A 23,084-nucleotide genomic window follows, 5' to 3' on the forward strand; every position below is an offset into this window, starting at 1 on the left:
CGTCTTTGTTTGCGAATGATTCTCAAAATGACACTCTCGGTTTATTTATCCAAGGTGTGCTCATCAGGTAACCCTTTCCTTGTCTTTTGCTATTTCCCCTCTTTCAGTTGCCCTGATAAAGTAAAGGCAAATCATTTGAAGGGAGAGTAATGTTGACACTGCTCCTTCCCTGCAAATTCAATTAGATTTTATATTGTACCTTGGACAGCAACAGAACTTCTGTAATGTTGCCTTTGTACACCACCTGAATGGATTTAAGTGCAGAATTTATTTATTTTTTTACTTTAATTCAAGTGTAGAATTGACTTTTGGCAGGTGTTCACAGGAACAATATGCAAACTAAAGAAGTATGCTACGAGTGAAGAAAATTAAAGGTAGATTTATAGGACAAAATTTGGGAAATCAACAGTTTGTTGCATCATTAAAAAGAAGGTGAGCTCATCGACACAATCAACAAGGCCTGGGGGACCACTGAAGACAATTAAAGTGGATAATCACAGAATTGTTTCCTCGGTGAAGATAAACCTTATTACAACATGCAGCCAGCTCACAAACAATTAGAGGGAGGTTGACATATCGGGTCTACAATTAAGAGACATCTAAATACAGAGGCTTTAAGGTGCAAACATCTAGCAACACTAGAGAACAAAAAGGCCAGTTAACAGTTTGCTAATCTAACATTAAAAGCCTAAGATTCACTTGTCCTCACGTGTCAATCATGGAGGAGGAAGAGTAATGGCATGGCCAATGTGGCTCCAAATGGACCTGAGTGAATGGTGTGTATTGATGATGTGACTGCTGGTAGGAGTAGCAGGTAGACATCTGAAGTGTTCAGGGCTATCTGCTCAGATTTAGCAGAATAGTAGAAAAGTGATAGGACGATGCTTCACCATGGATAATGACTCAGTCTAGACGACAGCAGCTTTTCCAGGGAAAGAAATGGGAAATTCTTCAGTGACCAAGTCAGTCACCTGACATCAGCGCAACTTAGCAGCTTTTCACTTCTGGAGTAAAAAAGTCACACGATTACAGAAAAACATGATGGATCAGGAGACAACCATTTAAATGTTGGTACAGATATGGATCAGGGGGAGGATGTAGATTTTTTTTTCTTTAACATTGCAAGGTAGTTTGTGTTTTTCAACATTTTCCCTGATTTGTCAGAGAATAATTTATGGATGTTGATGGAAAAAATCAGGCAGGTTTGAAGGACTGATTTCTGAGTGTGTGAATTTTGGTGCAGATCCAAATAAAAATCTGAAACTGGAGAATGTAAGTGTGTTTTCATAAGGAGATGCTTTATAAGAGCAGTCTAATAATAATATATAATATCATTAATATCATTATCATAAGTTGGAGTAGTAGTTGTAATACTGGTGGTAGTAGTAGTATGTGTGTGTGTGTGTGTGTGTGTGTGTGCGCGCGCGTGCGCGTGTGTATGCGTGCGTGTGTGTGTGTGCGTGCTGGGGGGCTGGACTGGAGCATTGTGCTGTCAGTGCTGCACACGGTGCAGACTGGATCAGTCCGCTCACTGTCTCACTGTCACAGATAAACTTCATCTAAGTGGACATGCGGAAACTACACGAGACAGGACGTGAAAGACACACAAGCTAAAGACATTCCTATAAACCTTCCTACCGGCACATGTGTGGACAGACTGTCCTCCCTCTTGTGGTTGACTCAGGATTCTCCTGTAGAGCCCGGTGGTGGGAAACCCAGTCCGAGGTCTCAAGGCCTCGATGGTGAACGTTCTTGTTAGAGGACGTCGTCATAATACGCGAGGTAAGATTACTGTTGTTGAATTATTGTATTATATTAACCACCAGGTTCTTAAACGACAGCAGTGAGCACAAGCGTCAGTCTGATTGTTAGCCTAGCCTAGCCTAGCCTAGCTTTAGCGGTGACCAGTGGGTAAAAGTGTGTTGACTCCAGGCTAGCGAGCAGCTAGCGGTGATAAGTCGCCTAGTTTTCACTAGCGGATATCTTACAATATTACTTCCGCTTTAAAAATATACACGTTCATATAATTGAAAGTCGAAAAAACAATTTGATTCTGACTTGGGGGGAAACGAATTCCACACAAGGTAATGTCGACGATATTAAATAGTTCAAGTATTAGCTAGCATTAGCGCTAACAGATGCGTTAGCCCAACCCTTTATCAAACTGCTAACACTAGCTTGTTTTGTAACCTTGATGTTAACTAAATCATTTTGTTGGAAATATCTACGAATAAACACATACAACCGAATTAATGACAAACCCAGAAAGGGTCAAAGGAAGCTGCAGTAACTTGAGAAATGAAATCCATGTGTGCGTGTTGTTACATGTAGCTTGTGCTAGCTGAGGTCTCCTCGCCGGACAGGCTACTGTTTAGAAAAGTTTCTGTACTCAGTTTCTGTGATGTTTGCTCAACGCTTCCCTCAAGACTCAAAGACTGTGTAGTTTAAGTGCTTCCGTTTAAATTCTCTGTTTTGCTTGTCCCCCTCAGCTGCAGAGAGATGGCAGACAGTGCAGGGCTGCAGTTTGTCAGCAGCTATGCTTTTGAAGCCATGCAGAAGGTGGATGTAGTGCGCCTGGCTGCCCTCAGTGATCCAGAGCTCAGGCTGCTGCTTCCCTGCCTGGTGAGGATGGCTCTGTGCGCCCCAGCTGATCAGAGCCAGTCCTGGGCTCAGGACAAGAAGCTCATCCTCCGCCTGCTCTCAGGAGTGGAGGCTGTCAATTCCATTGTTGCTCTTTTGTCTGTTGACTTTCACGCCTTGGAGCAGGATGCACGGAAGGAGCAGCAGCTTAGGTATGACAGACACACACATTGTACCAGATTCCACAGTCCGATGTGGGGATTGGGAATTCATTTTAGTCTATTCTGCCAGGCACAAGGCCGGCGGCTCTAACGGAGAGAGCATCCTGGTGTCACAGCTTCAGCATGGACTGACCCTGGAGTTTGAACACAGTGATCCCCTGAGGAGGCTCCGTCTGACCCTCAGTGAACTGTTGGCCATCATGAATAAGGTAAAGTCAGAGGTCCATCTGTAATTCAGGAAACTATTGGACATTGATAATATTATTTAACTTGGCTTTGTACTGTCTTTTTCTTCAGAAGCAATTAATAAAATCTAGACAATGACAAGGAAAGACTGCAAACCTACAAACAAAAAATTAGCAGTGTGTTTAAAAGGTGGTATGCCACCCTGAATTAGCCAGATAAGTATCATCATTGAGAGGTGAAACTTAAGAAAACAAGACATCATGATTGTGACCAGCCTTTGGGCATGGTAAAACACAGGCTTCTTTCAGACATGTACTGAACTCTGCAGTTGCTCTGTATTTTCTCCGGAGGAGGTGCATGTGTGAACGCAAATGTCAGAGTGAGATGCTCCACAGTCTCTGCGGACGTTCTCAGCCAGGGCCCCGTATAATGTCTGTAGAAATCCAGGAGAAGTCGATGTAAGAACACAGCAGGGGATCCCCCGCTGGATTCACCATGAGCAAGTGTGGGAGGGGTTGATGATACTGATGATATTCGCTTCACATTCGTGTATGTTTGACCATGCCCCGAATCTGAGCTGCTGTCTTTTGTGTAATGTAGAGATGTAAAAGAGACATCTGATTGATTCTTGAATATAGAAAGTCAAATTAATGAATAATTAAAATATCCTTACAGAAATAGTTTCACATGAAAGAAACAAGATCTTTCATCAAAGGCTAATTTGGCATCAGGAATGAGTCTTATATTTATGCTAGCTGCTCTCTTGCCTTCTTTTAACCTCGCTGAACAGGCTGAGTTGAATGCTTGATCCACACAATCTCTTTCATTTCCCCTTGTTGTTTTTCAGGTGACAGACTCAAATGGAGAATTTTTCTTAAAGTCTTCTGAACTTTTTGAAAGCCTGGTTTACTTGGAAGAGGTCGCAGATGTCCTCTGTATTTTACAAGCAGGTGCTCAACTTCTTTTGTTATTTTAATATTCTGAGTTAGAAGTGAGATAATGTTAAATACAGGAGATTTTGTACACCCTTGCAGGTATGAGAATTGTAGGATCCAGAAGGCTATAGCAAAGGAGTCATGTGAAAGATAAGCTCGATTAATATGGAGACCCATAAAGGAAGGCCTCTCTTTATTTACTATACATTTTCAGTTATGGTTTTACATCTCAAGAAATGGATAAGACAGGTCCAAATCAAAAGGCTTTTGAGCCGGTATGCCAATAGAGAGGTAGAGTTTCAGGGTTAAAGAGCGTTGCAGCCAATTCCAATACAATTGAAGTTAATGGTAACCAATTCTTCAAACATTAGACAACAAACAACACTGTTTACCCCCTGAAAGTCCACCCCTCCATCGGCAAAGTGGTGAGTAGATAATGAGTGAATTTTCATTTTTGGGTGAACTATCCCTTAATAGGAAAGCAGGGCATCATGGTGAATTAAAGAAATTTCAAATGTTTATACTATGCTTATTTTCTCTCTTTATTAGAGCTGCCGTCCTTGCTACCCATTGTGGATGTGGCAGAAGCTCTGCTACATGTGCGCAATGGTGATTGGTTTCTGTGTCTGTTGGTTGCCAATGTCCCTGACAGCTTCAATGAAGGTAATTCACCTGTGTCACAACACTACACATAATCTCATCTGATAATATGAGAGTAAGTTGCTGTTAAAGGCCTGTACTTGCTTCATGTAGTTTAAGAGTGTGTCTGCTGGCAGAAATAGACCTTTATGAAGAAATAACTCCACATGGTCTCCTTGATGGTTTCATTATAATAATGGGCAGATTGTAATTGAGTTGCCATTGCATATTTTTATTCAGAGTTGAGCTATATCCTTCCCATAATTCTAGCCATGCTACAGGCTTGAGTGTGTGTGTATTTGTCTTTGATTGATGATGAACATTATTGTCCTGCTCTGGCTCATAGAGAGTGCAGTGTGTCCTTTGAGAGACTCATAAAATGCTGGCTCTCTCCAGTGGCTGCTTGTCACACAGAGGGTCAGAGCGAAGTTGATGGCTTTTTTGTGTGTGCTACATGGCAGTTAATGTCAAGGAATCATTCTGCCTTTGTTACTGGACAAGAAGTAGTTCAAATAAATCGAAAATGAATTGTTTTGAGGGTGGAAAATAACTGTCTAGAAGCATGAAGGTCTGTCACATGGGACACAAGAGGATCAGACCTAACTCCATTGGCTCTTTCAAATAATGCAGAAGCATTAATGGCAGCTAATGTTATGTCAGTGACTGTCATAGTCTCAACCATAAATTGTTTGCCTTTTAAACCATCAGATATGGGGAAGCACAGGGAAAAGAAAGAAAGAAAGATAGATAAAGCATTGGAAATTATTTCCTCTGATGGCTGCTAAATCGTATTTACTGGCAAATAAATGAGTTGTGATTCTATGTATTAATGACAGAACATGCCTTATTCCTCCTGGCTCTACAAGACCAATATTAGTACGGTTTGTTGAAGTAGTAAATAGAAATGTTCACTTAATTTAACTTCATACAATCAAACAATTTTCATCTTCAGCACAGAACAACAAAACAAAGAGGAAAAACAAAACAGGTTCCCACAAAATGATGTTTTTTAAATGTGCATGTCTCTATGTGCAGTTTGCAGAGGTTTGATCAAGAATGGAGAACGTCAGGATGAGGAGAGTCTGGGTGGTCGACGCAGGACTGAAGCACTGCGACAGCTATGTCAGATGAACCCCTCACAAGCCCTCAACATCAGAGCTATGGTGGTCAGTTACACTATTATCATAAGATCAGAAGAAAATGAATTCTTGGAGCAATTTCTGGAATTTGGAATCTGCAGTTTGGAATCAGTTAGCATGGCTCCATAATGAAGCAACAGCACAAAACACTCATTAGAGATCTTTTTATGTTTTAATGAGAATTATAAAAAAAATGTTTTGGTTCATTATAAAACTGGCGAAAAAAATTAGACTGTGACGGGCAACTGTACAACTGCATGTTGTGCTGAAATGATAACATATTAGAGAGGAATCTGCCGTAGTTGTCGGCAGCTGGTGTTTGTTATGGATCAGCTGTTACTTTGAAGTAGACTTTACCATTAGAAATAGCATTTTGAAATCACTAAAACAACATATGTTACATCACTTCAAGTTCTGAATACACTCATGGCAACAATTATGAATTTACAGAGTGAGTAATTCTTAAATAAAGGACATAATATACTGTATGCATGTTATCTCTATGTGTCCTCAGGTGGAGGAGTGCCACCTGCCTGGTCTGGGTGTGGCCCTGACTCTTGACTATAAACCAGAGACACCAGATGAAGCTGTCAGTCCTCTGGTGTCTTATGTAAGCGGACTGCTGCTGGGTACCAACAGCAAAGTCCGTACCTGGTTCAGCATGTTTATTCGCAATGGACAACAGGTGAGCTTTTTGTCTCATCGTGGTGAGCAGAGGACACAAGTACTTTTTTGTGAGGTGACGACAAAAATGTTTGTCTGTAGTAGTGGTCCTAATATTCAGTATTCAATCAATATACAATGTATGCCCTCAACAATCAACTTCAATTACTGGTAGAGATTTTGTTTTCTGTCTCTTCCATTCTTTCCTGTAACTGACCATCATAAATTGAATTTCCCAAAATGTAAGCTAATGTTTTAAATCTAGAAATAGATATGAAGGGAATATGGTTTCTTTATATGTGCTAGCGTTTCTGGCAGTTTATAAATGAAAGTAAATTTTTCACCATGAGCCGATCACGGCTTATACACTGTAATTGTCATCAAAGCTGGTTCAGTAGATTAGTATGTTGATGCACAGAAAATCAAACAACCTTGTTAATCAATGAACTGTTTAAATAAAGAAAGCTTAACATTTGCTGTTCTCGGCAGCTAGATGGGAGCACAGCAGTTCATTTATGTCTTTCTCATTCTCTCTGTATTGCCAGCGAAAGAGAGAAAGCAGCTCGGTACTGTGGCAGATGCGCAGGCAGCTGCTGCTGGAGCTGGTCGCCATCCTGCCGCGCTCACGCAGCACCCACGTGCCCAATGACGGTGACATGGGAGGGGAAGGCAGCTCAGGGTATTCTGGCCTGAGAGAGGAGCATGTGGTGAAGGCCAGTGCTCTGCTCCGACTCTACTGTGCCCTCATGGGCATCGCAGGCCTCAGGTAGTGCGAAGGGGATGCAGTTTCCCTCCAGACATTTGATACTTGCGGATTTTAAAGTCTGATAGCGTGGGTGTTTAATTGTTCTTACGTAACTCAATGCTTCAGTACAAAACAAAAAATAAAAATGCCCCACAGTCAATTATTTAGTTTGAAGTTTTGGTTACCTGAAAAATCTCATGTCCTAAAGATAATAATAGACTTATTGTGCCCCTTTCAGACCAACAGATGAAGAGGCAGAGCAGCTACTACAGCTGATGACCAGCCGGCCTCCAGCAACTCCTGCTGGCGTTCGCTTTGTTTCCCTGTCCTTCTGCAAGCTGCTCGCCTTCCCCACTCTGGTCAGGTACACAAAGTCTTGTCTTTTCATATGTTGGAATCACAAATCCTATTCAGCTAACAGTCCGTTTCCATTTTGATTCTCTGCCAATGCATGCTCCCAGCCTAAAGTCTTTTAGCAGTTAAACAGTCCTTTGTTATATGGTGTTTGAACCCTGTCCTCGGTGTGTGTATGTGTGTGTGTCTGTGTGCGTCCAGCACTCCAGAGCAGGAGCAGCTGATGGTCATGTGGCTCAGCTGGATGATCAAAGAGGAGGAATACTTTGAGAGGTAAGAAAACTATTTACCATCATGAGGCATTATTGAACATCATTTTATAGTTATACTTTGGTTCTTAGTTTTTATGTTCAAAGAAATGGTAAGTGAAACATTTCTAAAATCTGATTATCATACGTATTATTATGTTATTATCAATTATCTTTACATAAAGGCAAGTATTGTTTTCCTTTATTTGCATTCCCAACATTCTACTAACCTTTAAAGCTGATTTAAAATCATGAAACACAATCCCATAATATATATCACTATTATTTTGAATCACTAAATATCAATGTAAAAATATTTATGTTGACATTGCTTGACTTAATTCACGATGGAATTTTAATGAATTAGTAATGATTGTGTAATGTAGCATTAGCCAATATAGGAAAGCATTGTTTAAGTTATGTAACTACATATACATATATTTTAAAAGTAATACAAGATGTGTAATTCACATCTTGAAAAAGCTTTCTGTTGCTGTATTTCATTCAGAGTATAACATTTTCATTTGTTGTCAGATTTATGTGGTTTTTCAAAATGATTTAATCTTGTTTGTAGCATTTTGTTTTTGTCCTCAGCAAATATCTGATAATCATAGGATTCAGATAAAGAACACCATCCTCTCTATTGTTGCACTTTAATCTCAGTGCTTCCTCTCACTGATCCTTTGTCTGCTCCAGATCTTTATTAAAACTTTCTTACAGTGAAGGGTGATGGGAAAAAGTAGTTTGTTTTCTGTAGTCAGTGGAATTAAGAGTGAGCTAAATATGTTATTTAAATAAGTCAAATCCAATATCTGTATTCACAGAATCTGTTTGTTGCTTGTCTGTTCTCACCTCAGGGGCATTTGATGTCTCTTGTGTAAATCTTTGGTGTCCATGGGAACAGCCAGTGATAAACTACAACTGCGGCAGTGCATGTCCATGGGTCTAGTCCATAAAAATAATTCATCAGTCCTAAATGACTTTAGGGGAGACTGAACAGATACAGGCTGGTGGTGAAACTTGTATGTAAGCATATGTGTAGAATGATACTACCGGCATAATCAGTTGATTAAAATTCTGTCCTATAAGTTGCAGGATTAATGACAAGACTGAATGTCTTTTCTCACTCGCCTCGCTTGCATGTGTGTGTCTTCCTACTTACAGTGCTGCGGGCGTATCTGCTTCTTTTGGAGAGATGCTATTACTGGTTGCCATGTATTTCCATAGCAACCAGCTCAGCTCCATTATTGAGTTGGTGTGCTCTACTTTGGGGATGAAGGTAAGGTGGTAGGTGGAAGAGAGGCACTGATCAATACATCAGTCTGGCTGGCCAGCTCCTGGCTGCACTCCTCCACTGCAGCAGTGGTGCATATGAGGACTAGATCACTGAAACACTCGCAGTTCACACATATCTACCAAGACACTCTATACCCTGTGGCCAATTTTCTGTTTTATTACTTATTAGGTGCACAATTGTTTCCTGTCTGTGTGTTAAGTAGTTTTCCTGTCTCAGTGTATTTTCCACTAAGATGTGAAATGTAATTGGATTTAGAGCCTGTTTGTTTCCACCCTCAGGGCAATCATCTCAATTCAGGGTTGTGATGTTGTGCCTGCCATGTAGAATTTTTCTTATGAAATATGAAAGGAGGGAATTACAAAATACCAGCACTGTTGCCTGCAGGTTGTTTTCACTCAGATTGAACCTTTTCTTGCTTTCTCTTTTTCACAAATGTTCAACTGTCCACAGATTGCCATCAAGCCAAGCTCTCTGAGCAAGATGAAGACGATCTTCACACAGGAAATCTTTACAGAACAGGTACGCATATAAATATATGTACATATACGTTTATACATTTTCCACCTGCAGTGATGACCTACTTCTTTCTACATGGTATGTTATGGTTACCGTCACGCCTTTTTTAAATGAAAAGCAGGATGATTAAATGTTAAAACCACTATATTGGGAGATATAGCAGGTTGCTATGGGAATTATATTCAAACTAAATTTTGTGCATTTTCACTTCAGTGTGGTGGAAAGCTTTTAAGAAGGTGTTCTTTGATAAATGTTCCATTGTTGCTGTACTGAAAACGTTGTTTCTGATGTGCAGGTCGTCACAGCCCATGCGGTTCGGGTCGCTGTGACCAATAACTTAAGTGCAAACATCACAGGATTCCTCCCAATTCACTGTATCTACCAGCTGCTTCGGAGCCGAGCCTTCACCAAGCACAAAGTGTCCATCAAGGTATGAGGTGTGCACTGGATGGCTCATAATGATGCTTGCGTGATTAAGTGTAACAAATGTTCCCAAATTGATTTTACCCTATGGTTTATCTTTCAGGATTGGATTTATCGCCAGCTCTGTGAGACCACCACCCCCATCCACACCCAGCTGATCCCTCTAATTGATGCCTATATCAACTCCATCCTCACCCCAGCATCCAAGGCCAACCCAGAGGCCACTAACCAGCCTATCACTGAGCAGGAGATACTCAGTGTCTTCCAGAGTGCTGCTGGGGTGAGTTAAACTGAGATGTGAGATAAACTGAGATGCCAAACCCTAAAACCGTTTCTCAAAGTTACCAGTCATGTACATATCACTTGTGGTTGAGTGATATTGTTATTGTGGTTTTCCTTTCAGGTCTTGTGTTTTAATGTTATCTGTATGTGTGAGTATTTGAAGGCAGTGTTTTCCTCTTTTGAATGTATTTAAAAGAGGAACCACCCTACCTTGTATAATACAGTTATAGGAGTCATAATTGTTGTAATTAAGTTTCTGTTGTGCTGCAAAGTGTATTTTATGCTATTCATCTTGGTTATTTGATTTTCATTTTAAAATACAAAAATTTATGTTAAAATTCAGGGGTTAAAATATATATATATATATATATATATATATAATTTTCTATTTTGTATAATAAGTAAAATGAAACTGAAAACAGAAATGAAAAAAGCTTGTCTTTCCTGTTGTTGAGATAAGTGTTGCTGACAGCTGCATACCTATCATAGGAACCTTACACAGCTAAAATAGAATGTGCGGAAATGAATTTTAAGGCAAATTACTGTTTTACAAAGGTGCATTATCCTTTGATAGGTTTATCAATCATAACCATCTGTTTAGAGTTATTAGACTGAGCATTTGCATTTTTGATTCAACCAAACAATTCTCAAGGGGAATATTTTCTGTTCTATATATATGTGTGTTTAGGCATAGTAATTTTAGACAGTTAGAGAAAACTGATTTGATCAATTACAGTGTGCAATAGCGCCTCCCACAGTTGTATTTAATGTTTCCTTTCTGAGGATACACTTTGATTACAGGTGACAGTTAATGTTGTTGCTGCCTTTGAAAATTGGTCTCAAATGTATTTTCATATTATACACCTGAAATAATGGAATAGGTGATTTTTGCGAGTTGAAAAGATTTGGTTTTTGTAATTCTTGCTGACCTCAAGCATCTCAGGTTTTTATTTTGCTGACGAACCATTGGAAATGATCCATCCCCACATTCACTGATAATTAAGAGCCCTATTGTGCTGCCTTTCCTTTGGACCTTTTTCCTAAAATTTAAATTTCTCCTCCATGTTCGAGCAAATGTTTGATGTTGAAAAAGTGACCGCTGTATTGTCCCCAGTCTATAAAAATTCTTTCTGTTTCTCTTTGTTGGTTAGCAAGGGGAGGGTGGTCGAGGGGGACGGCAGCGCTACTCCATCACCACCCAACTGCTTATCCTCTACTACATCCTGTCATATGAGGAGAATCTGCTGGCCAGCACCAAACAACTAGGTATGTACATGCTAACAATGAATGCATCCTATAAAGCACAGCAATGTGCCTTGCTTCCCTCTGTGCTGTTTGCTCACTTCCTTTCTATTTCTTCTTTTCTCTTTGCCCCTCTAAAGTGTGCATATTGTCATCTCCTTCACTGAAGATGTCATTGTATGTGAGATGAGGGGAATATGTCAGGCAGCGAGAGAAGAGAAGAAGCCTTTATCCTCTGTTAAGTTGTAGGAGACACTTTCACTCTGAATGTGCAGTCATTCATCCTTCTCTCTCTCGACACTGACTGTCGGCCGCCTCATACAGAATAAATGGAGGGCTGAAAAAGAGCCAAGTACAATTGGAGCTAAGCTAACTAGGACAGCTGTAGGTTAGATTGAGCATTAGCAGTTAGCATAGTCAGTGTTTATTCTCTCCCAGGACAAGCTCTCCTCTTGCCCTTCATTAGGCCAGATTTATGTGCGAGTTTATGCCCATCTCTTTAATTGCTGTGTTTACCCAAGTGCTCCCGCAGCCTTCAAAGAAGGAGTAATGATGCCCATCAGCAGTGGTAATGAACCCACGTCAATGAAAAATCACCTCCGCTCCTCTAACACATCGGCACAGTGGCTCTGGCGTCCTTACACAGCCAAATAAAACACTTATGCTCTGTCTTGTCCTTCTCTTGCTTTATGTTCTCACCCCATCTATTTACTGTCCTGCACTTTCTTTGCTTCACTCACCTTTTTTTCTCCTTTTTAAAGCCCTGATGCAGAGGAAACCAAAGTCGTACTCAGCAGCATTGATGGACCAAATCCCCATTAAGTACTTGGTTACCCAGGCCCAGGGACTGCAGCAGGAGCTTGGGGGTGAGATATGGACTTAATGTTTTGTTGTGTATCTAGATTTTACTTTAAGCTACCGTTACTTTTAACATTTTTACTCAAGTAGAAGTAAAATTACTTGAGCTAAAATGTACTTAGATAAAATTGCAAAGTGAGTCAGTACTCGATGTACTCTGAGTAAACCTTTATTATACTAATAGAAGGGGTTTTGGGGGGTAAATGATAAAGCTGTAGAATTAAAGAATATCTTTATGTATGTATTGGTATTTCAATGCACATATGCAGTTCCAGGTGGAACCTGCATTAAAAGTCACCAAGAAATTCAAGACGGGCTGTACATAGAACTGATACACCCACAGCAGGTGTCCACTGACTTTATGTAGCAATGTTAAACAACATAAATCAAATAACCACTTCCTAAATAATAATAATAAATAATAGCAAAATGGAGCAGCAGGCATTATGGGGATCTATAAACCACATGCTCCTTAAGGGCTGCAGCCAACAAAAACAAATTATTTTCTTTCTTGGCCACATAGTGGTTGTTGATGCTCCCCCCCTCTGTATCAGTTATCTGTTATCTGTTCACACACCCACCTGAACGTCCCACTGTGAATATTGTGTACCACCCAGTTCTCCATGATTAGCTCTAGATCCAACTTCTCTGCTTGTTCAACGTAAAATACAACCAGTCCACTGCAGTAACAACGGGGATCCTCAAAAACATCAAAAAGAGTTAAATGTAGATTTCACAGATGAAGGATCTATTGCTTATATCCTAACATTTAGATATTAACTAGACCCAGCATGCATTTGGTTTGTGTGTTTGATTTAGGACACTTGCCTTTGTTGCTGTTTAATGCTTCAAATATACAATTTATTTCTGCTGATTTGCCTCTTTTCATTTGTTGCATTCTCAGTTAATCATAACATAATCATATGGCTTCTGTATTTGCTGTCTAATGATTCTGTATTAAATTAACACATTTTAACTTTAAAGTTACTGAAATGACAGATACAAAAAATAAATACTGCAAATACAACAAGTGTTACAGGCTTGAAAACACAAGTTACTAGCCAGGATTATAGTTATAACTATTCATAACTTGTCACTTCACAGTATATTTTACTACCCCAGAAAATCTACCAAACCCCCCAACTACAATGCTGACTATAACCCCAACCATAATTTTTTGTAGGCAGTCATAAAGATCTTAAGCAGTTATCCCATGTTGGAAATGGAAAATACTATTCTATTGGGGGAAACAGAAAAAAAACAGTCATACAAAAGCTCAAAAACACAAAACCTTTGTGGGCAATAAACGTTCAAGCAGCCTTGGTTTTCCCTTTCCCCAGGCCTGCACTCTGCCCTGCTGAGGCTGCTGGCCACCAACTACCCCCACCTGTGTCTAGTGGAGGACTGGGTGTGTGAGGAGGAGGTGACTGGCACCCTGCCCCTGCTGAGGAGAATGATGCTCCCCAGCAACACCTGCAGATACACTCAGAGCCAGCTCCACCAGGGTGAGCAGGGGTGGAGTGAGGGATGAAAGAAATGGGATTAGGGCTTGTAGTTAGGAAAGTGATACTAATATTGTATAACACGTTGACAGGTGCCAGCCTTTATCCAGCTGAAATCTTATCTCAGTGGTTAATCCTTTAGGCTTTAGAGGGATTATGCTGTAATTGGCTTTTCATTGATAGAAATTTTTAATAAAAAGCAAAGGTGTAACAGATCATTGGTTCCATGCAGGTTAATATACAGTATACTGTATGTACCTTTGCAGAGGGGGATAGAGACAATAGTCTTGTTGACGTGCTGTGTAGAGCTTTTAGTATCCAGTAAAGTAGATGAGCTGCCTAGTACCCTTTTCATAGCGTAAAAGTTCTTTTCTATCCTTTGTTCGTTTTCTCATTGAGAAAAGTGCTGCAGATAGATGCACTGTATGAATGTAAAACTACTGTAAAGTGAGTCGTCATCAAGACTAGGAAAGCATTTACCATTTACCATATCACATTAACCACTCTAACGAGACAGCGAGTTATCTGATGGTCGTCACAGCTGGTTGTAGCCAACACAACAATCCTCACCTCTCAGACCATGAATGGTTTGCAAAAACAGTAATTCCTCCCTTGTATCGCACTTGGCAATTATCCTACATATGGAAATGACTAGTTTGGTTGAGGCCAAAGAGAAAAACAAAAATGTCCTCCCTTGTCTATTTAAGTCCCTTTGCCAGATCTTGCCTGTGTCTTGCATTAAAGATTTGTCTGATTCCAGAAGTTTAAATTAATTCCAGTGTGTGCACTTTGTTCACATCACTGAAGGGAACACAACAAGGCTCTGCAGCTTGAGACACAGACAACTAATTCAATAGTTTTCCACCCGCAGCCTTCCAGAAGTTGCCGTCCAGCAGTCCCAGGTTGATGCGCATCCTGGAGCACTTAACGCTGCTTTCACCTGGAGACCTGATACCTTACGCAGAAGCACTCACAGCCAGCATGGCTCTGCTGCTGGAGCCCTCTGTGCCTCGTCGCATATTGCAGACCCTCAACAAGCTCTGGATGGGCCTCAACACTGTGATGCCCCGCAGGTACATACACTGGACACAATCGCATGTTGTAAGGACAGGAAAGTTTGCATTCATATAAGTACCAGGTCATTTATATATCTGGATGCAGATATGCCTTAGTGCTATATGTATGCCTTAAATTCATGGCAACTCTTGAATACTGTGGAGAATACAAATACCTAACTAACTGGGCTCAGCATAAGAAAATGTAAATACATTTAAAAAAAAAAAACTGAATTAAAGGCCAAATGAAAAAGATCAGTAACTGTTTGTCTTTTCAGTTAAAGGTTAATGATAGTACTTGGCTTGGTGTCATCTTTCCCAAGGCTCTGTGAAGTTGCTGTGACACTCCGTAAATGGATTAAAGGAGAACATGTGGAAAACGAGTTGTGACCCTTGACTCTAGGCCGTTTGTTCAGTGATTACTGTGTGAATAGATCAGAGGTATTGAACCAAGCGACTCTGTCAGGCTGTGTGAACACTCGGGACAGAGGAGGGTGACCCTCACTCTGCCCTGGGCCCTCAGGAGCACAGTTACCAGAGCTCTGAGCAGACATTCTATTGATCCAAAAGGAGTCTCTAACAAGAAGAGCTCAGGGCAGGAAAACTGAAAGAGACGCTCCATGAGGGAGATGTAAGGGATTGCTGCCCCCTCCCTCTTCTCTTCCTCACTCCCTGTTGTAGTATTGAATCTTGCAGGGGGGCTAAACCAGGGGCTTTGGTGAATCAAGAAGGAGGGCAGCAGTGTCAGATTTCACACAGATCAACTGATTGATGCGGCTGTGCGAGCTGCGGGAAAACTGGGAGCTCCAGTAGTACCCTGTTATTTGTAGTTAAATATTGGTCTGAGAAGAGACTGAGGCTACATCCACACTCATACGTTTTTAGTTTTAAAAATAAAACGATCTCGGTCCAGATGAGTGTTTAAGCATCCTTTAAGAAATAGTCTCCATCCAATACTAACATGTGAAGACACGGATCACGTGACCGTGCACATGCATGCTGGTGTTAATAGGAAGCAGACTGTCAATTTGCAATTGGTTGCTTAGTAACAGAAAATACTACTAACAAGGAACAACAATGGCGAAAAGTAAGAGCAGGGATTTCTTTTTCGTGGACAGATGATGAGGTGGAACTGGTATTAACATCCATCCTGAGTGAAACAATCACAAGTGGTCAGCTCTAAGTTCACGCACCCGAATTTCACAATTAATCAAACTTACTTTTACTCTACTCAGTGTCCAATCATTGATTTGTGACCAGCACCACACTGACCACGACTGATACTCTTCTTCAGTTGGTAAAAGCAGCAAGAGATTCATTCAGCCCCTGTTGACTCCTCCCTCTCTTCTTCTTGCAAGCTCATACAGACACACTACATCGGATACGTCTGTAAACTGTGAACATAAATGATGTGTTCATTTGCATGTGAGTGGGGAAGTGAGATCTGGTCTCAAGGACGCAATTTGATCTACAGGTGTGAACACACAAGCTTAACGTTGACCACACAGAACAAGTTTTAAGCAGGAAGTGAATGTGGGTGACTGCATCATCTTTTCTAAATGTATCAGTATCTGCCAGTCAGCTGTGATTCTGAAGTTCTCTGTTTTAGGAAGTAGTATGAATGCCAGGCACAAACATAGCAACAGTAAAGTTGTATTACTTATTTATTGTAAGTTGCTTTGGATAAAAGCATCAGCTAAATGAAATGTAATCTATGTACCAAAACATATTAGTATGGATATCGCCTGAGGGTGAAATGCTGTTTCAGGCTAATTTAGGAGTAATCAAATCACTGAAGTCATATAACCCCTCCAGAAGTGTGTTGCATTGTATTTTATTTGGCATTTAAATATATTTATTCCAACAAACAAAAGTCTTACACTCTGACAAATGTTCAGACGTCACATTTCAAAATACAATACTTTGAGTTATATACATTGCAAGTCAGGTACTGTATTTCCTCCACTTTGTAATACTGATAGATATTAAACTATGACAAATTTTGTGTTGCAGGTTGTGGGTGATAACAGTAAACGCCCTCCAAGCCTCAGTGAAGCTGCTTAGACAGCAGACATACACTCAAAACGACCTGATGGTGGATCCTCTCATTGTGCTGCGCTGTGATCAGAGGGTGTACAGGTGATCACAGAGATTAGTCATATTCCCCCAAAAAACAGATCTCTTCTTAGGTTATTCAAAGTGTGTTTACATCAAGCATATCTATTAGATCTCTGGACCATTTACTTGTTAATTTAGTTTTGTTTTGGCAGATGCAGTCAAAACCTGTCAAATATGTGTTTGTACCTTTTTGTAATTTTCTCTCAAAGGTTTTGTGGATGTGAAATAAGACCAGTTTACCCACAATCATGCGTTTGAGTCTTACCTAAACAAAAAACAGGTCTGAGTTGTTGTTTCCGTTTTGTCCAAGGTGTCCTCCCTTGATGGACATAGTTCTTCACATGCTGAATGGCTACCTGCTAGCCTCAAAAGCCTACCTACACTGCCACCTGAAAGAGACAGCTGACTTTGAACGGCAGAGCCAGACAGTCTCAAGCCTGGGGGTGCCTGGACAGCCAGATACACCTGAGGTCACCAGGGAGGAACTGAAGAACGCACTTCTTGCTGCACAGGTATTTGAACTCCAAACTGACACACTACCACACAATTATTTGCCCTTACATTCTCAGATCTCACTTGTTTTGAGTTATGTGAAGGGATCTTGTTAAAGCATGAATGCAGAAGTAATGTGGCATTAAATTATACAAAAATACTTACAAGCTGGACTTTGGTAACCACCTGTTTCTTTTAAACTCCAGGACAGCGCAGCAGTCCAGATTCTCCTTGAGGTGTGTCTGCCAACTTCCGAGGAGCAGCAGCAGGGGGCCAACACAGAGAGCCTGCTGAAGAGCATCAAGGGTCCCATGCCAGGGAAATTGAAAGAGGGAAGCCCGGGGCTGAGAGCCAGCAGAGGCGTGGAGGATGCTGAGCCAGAGGGAGGCCTGCTCAGTGACTTGAGGGAGGTGCAATGTCTGATCTGTTGTCTGCTCCATCAGATGTTCATCGCTGACCCCAACATCGCCAAGTTGGTTCACTTTCAGGTAATAACATAGTAAAAGCAGGTACATTTACAGCCAGAAACACAGAGGAGAGACTGAATTAAAGGCTACATCCACACTAATAAATTTTAGTTTTATATGGCACCACTTTTGTCACCTTTATGCTTGCCTTCCACACTACTGCAGAGTTTATGAGCCCCTAAAACTGAGACTTTTGAAGACACTGCATGCCCCGTTTCAGTTTTACAACTCTGAGGTTGTTTTTTAGTCGACAGGCTGAACTGAGACCTTTGGAAATTACACCCACATTTGTCTCCTGATTGGATCTTTTCAGTCACAACTGGACTACCAGCGGTGAATGCAAAGTGTAGCTAGCACTGACAGTAATAGTTTCACCTTGCCGTAAGTGTGTCCAAGAAAAGTAATCCATTGTCTTAGAAAAGAGCAGCATCAGCCTCGGAAAATGAATTACAGGTGTTGCTGACCTTGTCTCTGCTCGCTGCACTTGTGGAGTTTAATTCAGCATTTTATAATGCTACATGAGCACAGACAAGATATTTGGTGATCTACAATTCCCTTGGCCATGTTCTTGTCCTGTTTCCAGGCATGTCTGTACGGGCTGCTCTTTTTTGGACAGAGTTTGTTTTTAGTTTGAAGGTGAAAACATAGTGTGGATGTAAAATCCCTTGCTTTCCTCCAGTTTATATCATTAGTTGGTAATTGTATCATTAGGGCAGAACGATATGCAACAATCTCACATATCATTTTGACATATATTGTGATTTGCTTTATGAGTTCCAGTTTCCACTGAAAAGACTATTCATATATATTGTTCTAAACAAGTATTTTCTTTCACATCAAGACAATATGTAATGCTTTCCCTGTTTACCTCTAATTAAATTGCAGCTCCTTTCTTTTAGATATTGTGCTTGGCCATATGGGGATTTTGACATTATTTCCATTTATGAAGGTGATGTTGACCCCATTAGCCATCACGTTCAGACGTGGCATTATGTTTAAGTGACTGCAGCACTCCCAGAATGAGCGGACCATATGGTGGACTTCACCAAAGCCGTCCATCCTCTTTGATGTTAAACGCACCCTTGTCCACACTGCTGATTAAAATCTGCTGTGTGCATTCATGTGCACATGCTTTTGAACGTAAATGACAACTTCATTAAATTTACTGTGTATTCTCGACTCCTCTCTTATCACCTTAGGTTCAGGATAAGTTTTACATTTCCTGTGCTCTCACTCTGTGTCTCTCCCTCTTTCTGTCAGGGTTACCCTCAAGCTCTGTTGCCTTTAACTGTGGCAGGCATCCCCTCCATCCATATCTGTTTGGACTTCATCCCAGAGCTGCTGGCCCAGCCCCAGCTGGAAAAGCAGGTGAGGCTTCCCAACCTTTCCTCCCCCCTCATCTCCCCTCTTTTTTTCTGGCTCTAAATTTTAGAGTTGCCTTGGGCCTTGTGCCAGACCCACTCTTACACAGTTGACTCTGTTTTGTTTAATGAAATAGCTTTAGAGCTCATCAGCCTCATTCCTGAAGTAAAAAGCCCATTCATTTTTTCAGCAGAGATTTTGATTATCCAAGGTAGAATTCCCACAAGCTACGAGGTTGTGAAATATTCTCCAGCCAGATGTCTGTATGATATCAACCATGTTTTAAGAAGACATGTTTTATTCACAATTTCTAGGAGGAGTACCACAAATCCCCACAATCCTCAGGTGTAACAGCGAGGTCTCTAAATGGTGTTACCATTGTTACCAATACTGTTACCATGCAAATGTTTACCACAACTGCAAAAATCAGCTACAAATTATTCAGTATTGTCCCTTTGCATTGTTTTCTGTTTTGAAACATATGTTTTTGATCCAAATCAAATGTTTTATGCTCACGGTTCCCCTTGTGGCTTGTCTGCCTGGTTCTAGACTAACAACTATTTACAAAGGATTTTCTAGAACATTCATATGAAATTCAGCCGTTCAGAAAGTGGGTAGTTACTGTTATACTCTATTGGTGCACTTTGCTGAGTGTTTGCATATTTCCTACATGTGCGTGCGCGTGTGTGTGTTTCCTCACAGATCTTTGCAATCCAATTGCTGTCATACTTGTGTACCCAGTACGCTCTCCCCAAGTCCCTCAGTGTGGCCAGGTTGGCCATCAGTGTGATGGGCACACTCCTCACAGGTCAGTGAACAGCTTTTCTCTTCTCATCTCCTAAGCCGTTTTCAGACATGTACTCAGGGGGGACTCTGGAGAATTGGGTCCAGACTTTCTCCAGAGGTTTCCTTTCACACATGAACAACGCAGTGGGAGGCTTTCCGCTGAGATGCGTTCACAACAGCAACAAATCCTTTGGAGGATTCAGGCGACGGGTGGTGCAGCAGCTTGGTTGTTTTTGCGTTCACACATGCACCTCCTTCAGGTTGTAGCTTTTTTTCCCTCCCAAACTACTTCTTATAATCTACTCATACATCGCCATCATTGAACTGGCTCCCAGCCGACTCACTGTTTATAGTGCATCTAGTGTAAATTGGCTCATGTCATACAGTATGCCTTAATAGTTTTTCACAATATTTGGCTGCCCCCATCTGGCCTTTGGCTGTTAGTGCAGCATAATCCGTCAGTTACTTAAGTTTAAAATATGTGCCAACCGATTAGCCACTATTCAATGCATTCACAGCTTTAGTGCTTACTAAGTGTGTTTTTTTTTTTCTTTTAGTGCTGACTCACGCCAAGCGTTTCTCCTTCTTCATGCCCACGCTGCCGTGCCTGGTGGCCTTCTGCCAGGCCTTCCCCCCACTCTATGATGAAGTGGCAGCTCTGTTGGTACAAGTGGGTCAGGTTTGTGCCTCTGATGTAGCCACCAAAGCCAGGGACGTTGACCCTCTCATTGCCCGTAAGTGCGGTGCTCGTTATCTGTAATAAATCCTTTTTTTGCACACGCTGCATTAACGCGTCTTTAGTGTGATGAACACAGGGGATGATATCATTGAAAAGATCAACCTGTGTTCAAAAAAATGTTTAAGAAATTCATGTTCTTCTGACCCTAGGCCTGCAGTATCTGAAAGAGAAACCTCAGGAAGCTGTGGTTAAAGGAGGAGGTGTCTCCTCAAAGCTGACTTTGCCTCAGAAGACAGCAGAGGAACTGGGCGGAACTGACCCTGATGTCCAACTGTGTTACTGTATAGAAGCAACATTCATGGACATCATCAGCTCCACCCTTCATGGACTATAGGCCATACACATTCTGGAGGAGGGACTACGCTTTAACCAACAACTCTTAACACGGACCCTGATAGACGTTCACACCCCTGAGAAGTACGGCTGCACGATATAATGAAAACATCCGATATGCGATAACGTTGTTGAATATCGCGATTATGTTAACATATTTGTATGATCTGCATTTCTTGTATGACATACCATACAAAAAAGTTTATAATTATTCAATTATATCAGTCAATATCGCCAATTAAAATGTTACGTTATTTTCCATTTTAGGTTTAAAGACACTGATTTTTGCTCCATAAACATTTTTTTTTTTAACTCTGAGGTTCATAGGTAGATCAAGTATGCTACCTCTTCTCTGTGTTTAAACAGTGCATGAGCAAATTAATTGCTATATATTATACTTTTGATATATTGCAATCGATTAAATGTATCTTTTGATATTGTTGTATTTCCCAGCCTTAGTGTTAATTTGAGTCTCTTCGTTTTTACTGTCAGTAATTTACTGCTCCTCTCTGCGTCTCCATCATTCGAGCTGCACACTGCACCAACCATCTCAAACCAAACTGAGCGCGCCGCCATCTCCTCCAGCTACATATATTCACTGTTTACAAATTCTGTTGTTTTTGCTCAGTCGCTGACTCTACATGTGTGTCAGATTATATTCTGAACATCTTTATTTATTATCTAGGGCAGCAGGGCTCTATCTGATTGAAATATATTGACATTGAAATATATGACTTTGCGAAACATCTATCACGTATGTTTATTGTGAAGACGATACATTTTCGATATATCGTGCAGCCCTGCTGAGAAAGGCTTGTGTCAGCACACGTCTACTTATCTTCAACAAATGGACCTGGATGTTGACTTCATCAAGGGCTTTCATTTAAAGTCAGGTTGTGGGTTGCCTTCATTCTCTACACATATTGGGATATGCACAGTTTAACCACTCTGGTCTGTCACTGTTTCTGTCAGTCATGTTAAGAAAAATACATTCTTTACCAGCAGGCTCCTTCTTGACACGTTACAAATAAAAAAACAAGTTTCAATGTGTGTGAATGTGCTCTGTGACAGTTTGTAGAAAGTAGAATACTGAAAATGTTAAATAGGTAAATTTTCTTGACCTCGGTTGGTGTATTTTTCTAAGCTGCAAGTGTTTTAACTATTCTCAGCTATTGAAATGTATGTAGAGCTTTTATATTGTATTTGTAATAAAACAAAAAATCTTTTCTTTGACAAGGTGTGTTTGTAACAAAAGAAAAACTTGAATTTGAGTTCATGTTTGGTTTCTTTGGTTGGAAATAAAGGCTCCTTGTTAACATGGTGTGATGTGCAGCAGTTCAAGTAAAACTGAAGTATGCTTACAAATGGTCCACATCTGATTAAATGTCAGTGGTTATGTCTTGACATATAAACAGGAAGCTGTCCCCAACCTTCTAAAACACTCAAATTTGTATTGACTGAAGATATTTCACTACAGCACAGTTTTTTCAAGACTGATGTTTAGAATTGTTTTTGTGATGAAACTGAAACTACTCATCACCAATCTTTCATTTTGCATCTTCTCTGAATCTCTGGATGTTAATAAATGGCTAAGCCCCCAAATTTTCCAAATTGAAACCTTTCCCCAAAATTAATATTTTTTGTTAATATCATTCTGATCCTTGGGGAATTTCACATTAAAGTACAGTAGAAGCAAACTGTTTCACAATGAATTTCTGTCTTATAAACCAAGCACCTTAAATCCATGAAAATAAAAATTGCTCTACATTGTACAATAATACAGTTTAGAAAACAAGTTTAATCCTTTTAATTTTAACTGTAGTTTATTTATTTTCTTGTGCTGTACAATATATAAGATTCATGCTGAACATTCTTGTTTACAGCATCTTGATCATATTGCTT

The 23,084-nt window shown here is 40.5% G+C and overlaps 1 protein-coding gene across 1 annotated transcript; it reads left to right on the forward strand.

The window, feature by feature from the left end:
* Nucleotides 1-1,486: 1,486 nt before the first annotated feature.
* On the forward strand, nucleotides 1,487-22,503 carry ints2 (integrator complex subunit 2). Its single transcript, XM_069509958.1, has 25 exons — nucleotides 1,487-1,782; nucleotides 2,490-2,792; nucleotides 2,872-3,010; nucleotides 3,835-3,937; nucleotides 4,472-4,585; nucleotides 5,597-5,727; nucleotides 6,215-6,385; nucleotides 6,909-7,129; nucleotides 7,347-7,472; nucleotides 7,664-7,735; nucleotides 8,875-8,989; nucleotides 9,458-9,526; nucleotides 9,819-9,953; nucleotides 10,050-10,226; nucleotides 11,380-11,494; nucleotides 12,232-12,336; nucleotides 13,669-13,833; nucleotides 14,702-14,903; nucleotides 16,899-17,024; nucleotides 17,314-17,515; nucleotides 17,702-17,983; nucleotides 19,223-19,330; nucleotides 20,027-20,132; nucleotides 20,668-20,844; nucleotides 20,999-22,503. Exons 2-25 carry the CDS (start codon nucleotides 2,500-2,502, stop codon nucleotides 21,181-21,183), a joined length of 3,639 nt encoding a protein of 1,212 aa, XP_069366059.1. The 5' UTR covers nucleotides 1,487-1,782; nucleotides 2,490-2,499; the 3' UTR covers nucleotides 21,184-22,503.
* Nucleotides 22,504-23,084: the final 581 nt, after the last annotated feature.

This window comes from Paralichthys olivaceus, chromosome 15 (genome assembly GCF_024713975.1).
Source record: "Paralichthys olivaceus isolate ysfri-2021 chromosome 15, ASM2471397v2, whole genome shotgun sequence".
In the NCBI taxonomy this organism is placed as follows: Eukaryota; Metazoa; Chordata; class Actinopteri; order Pleuronectiformes; family Paralichthyidae; genus Paralichthys; species Paralichthys olivaceus.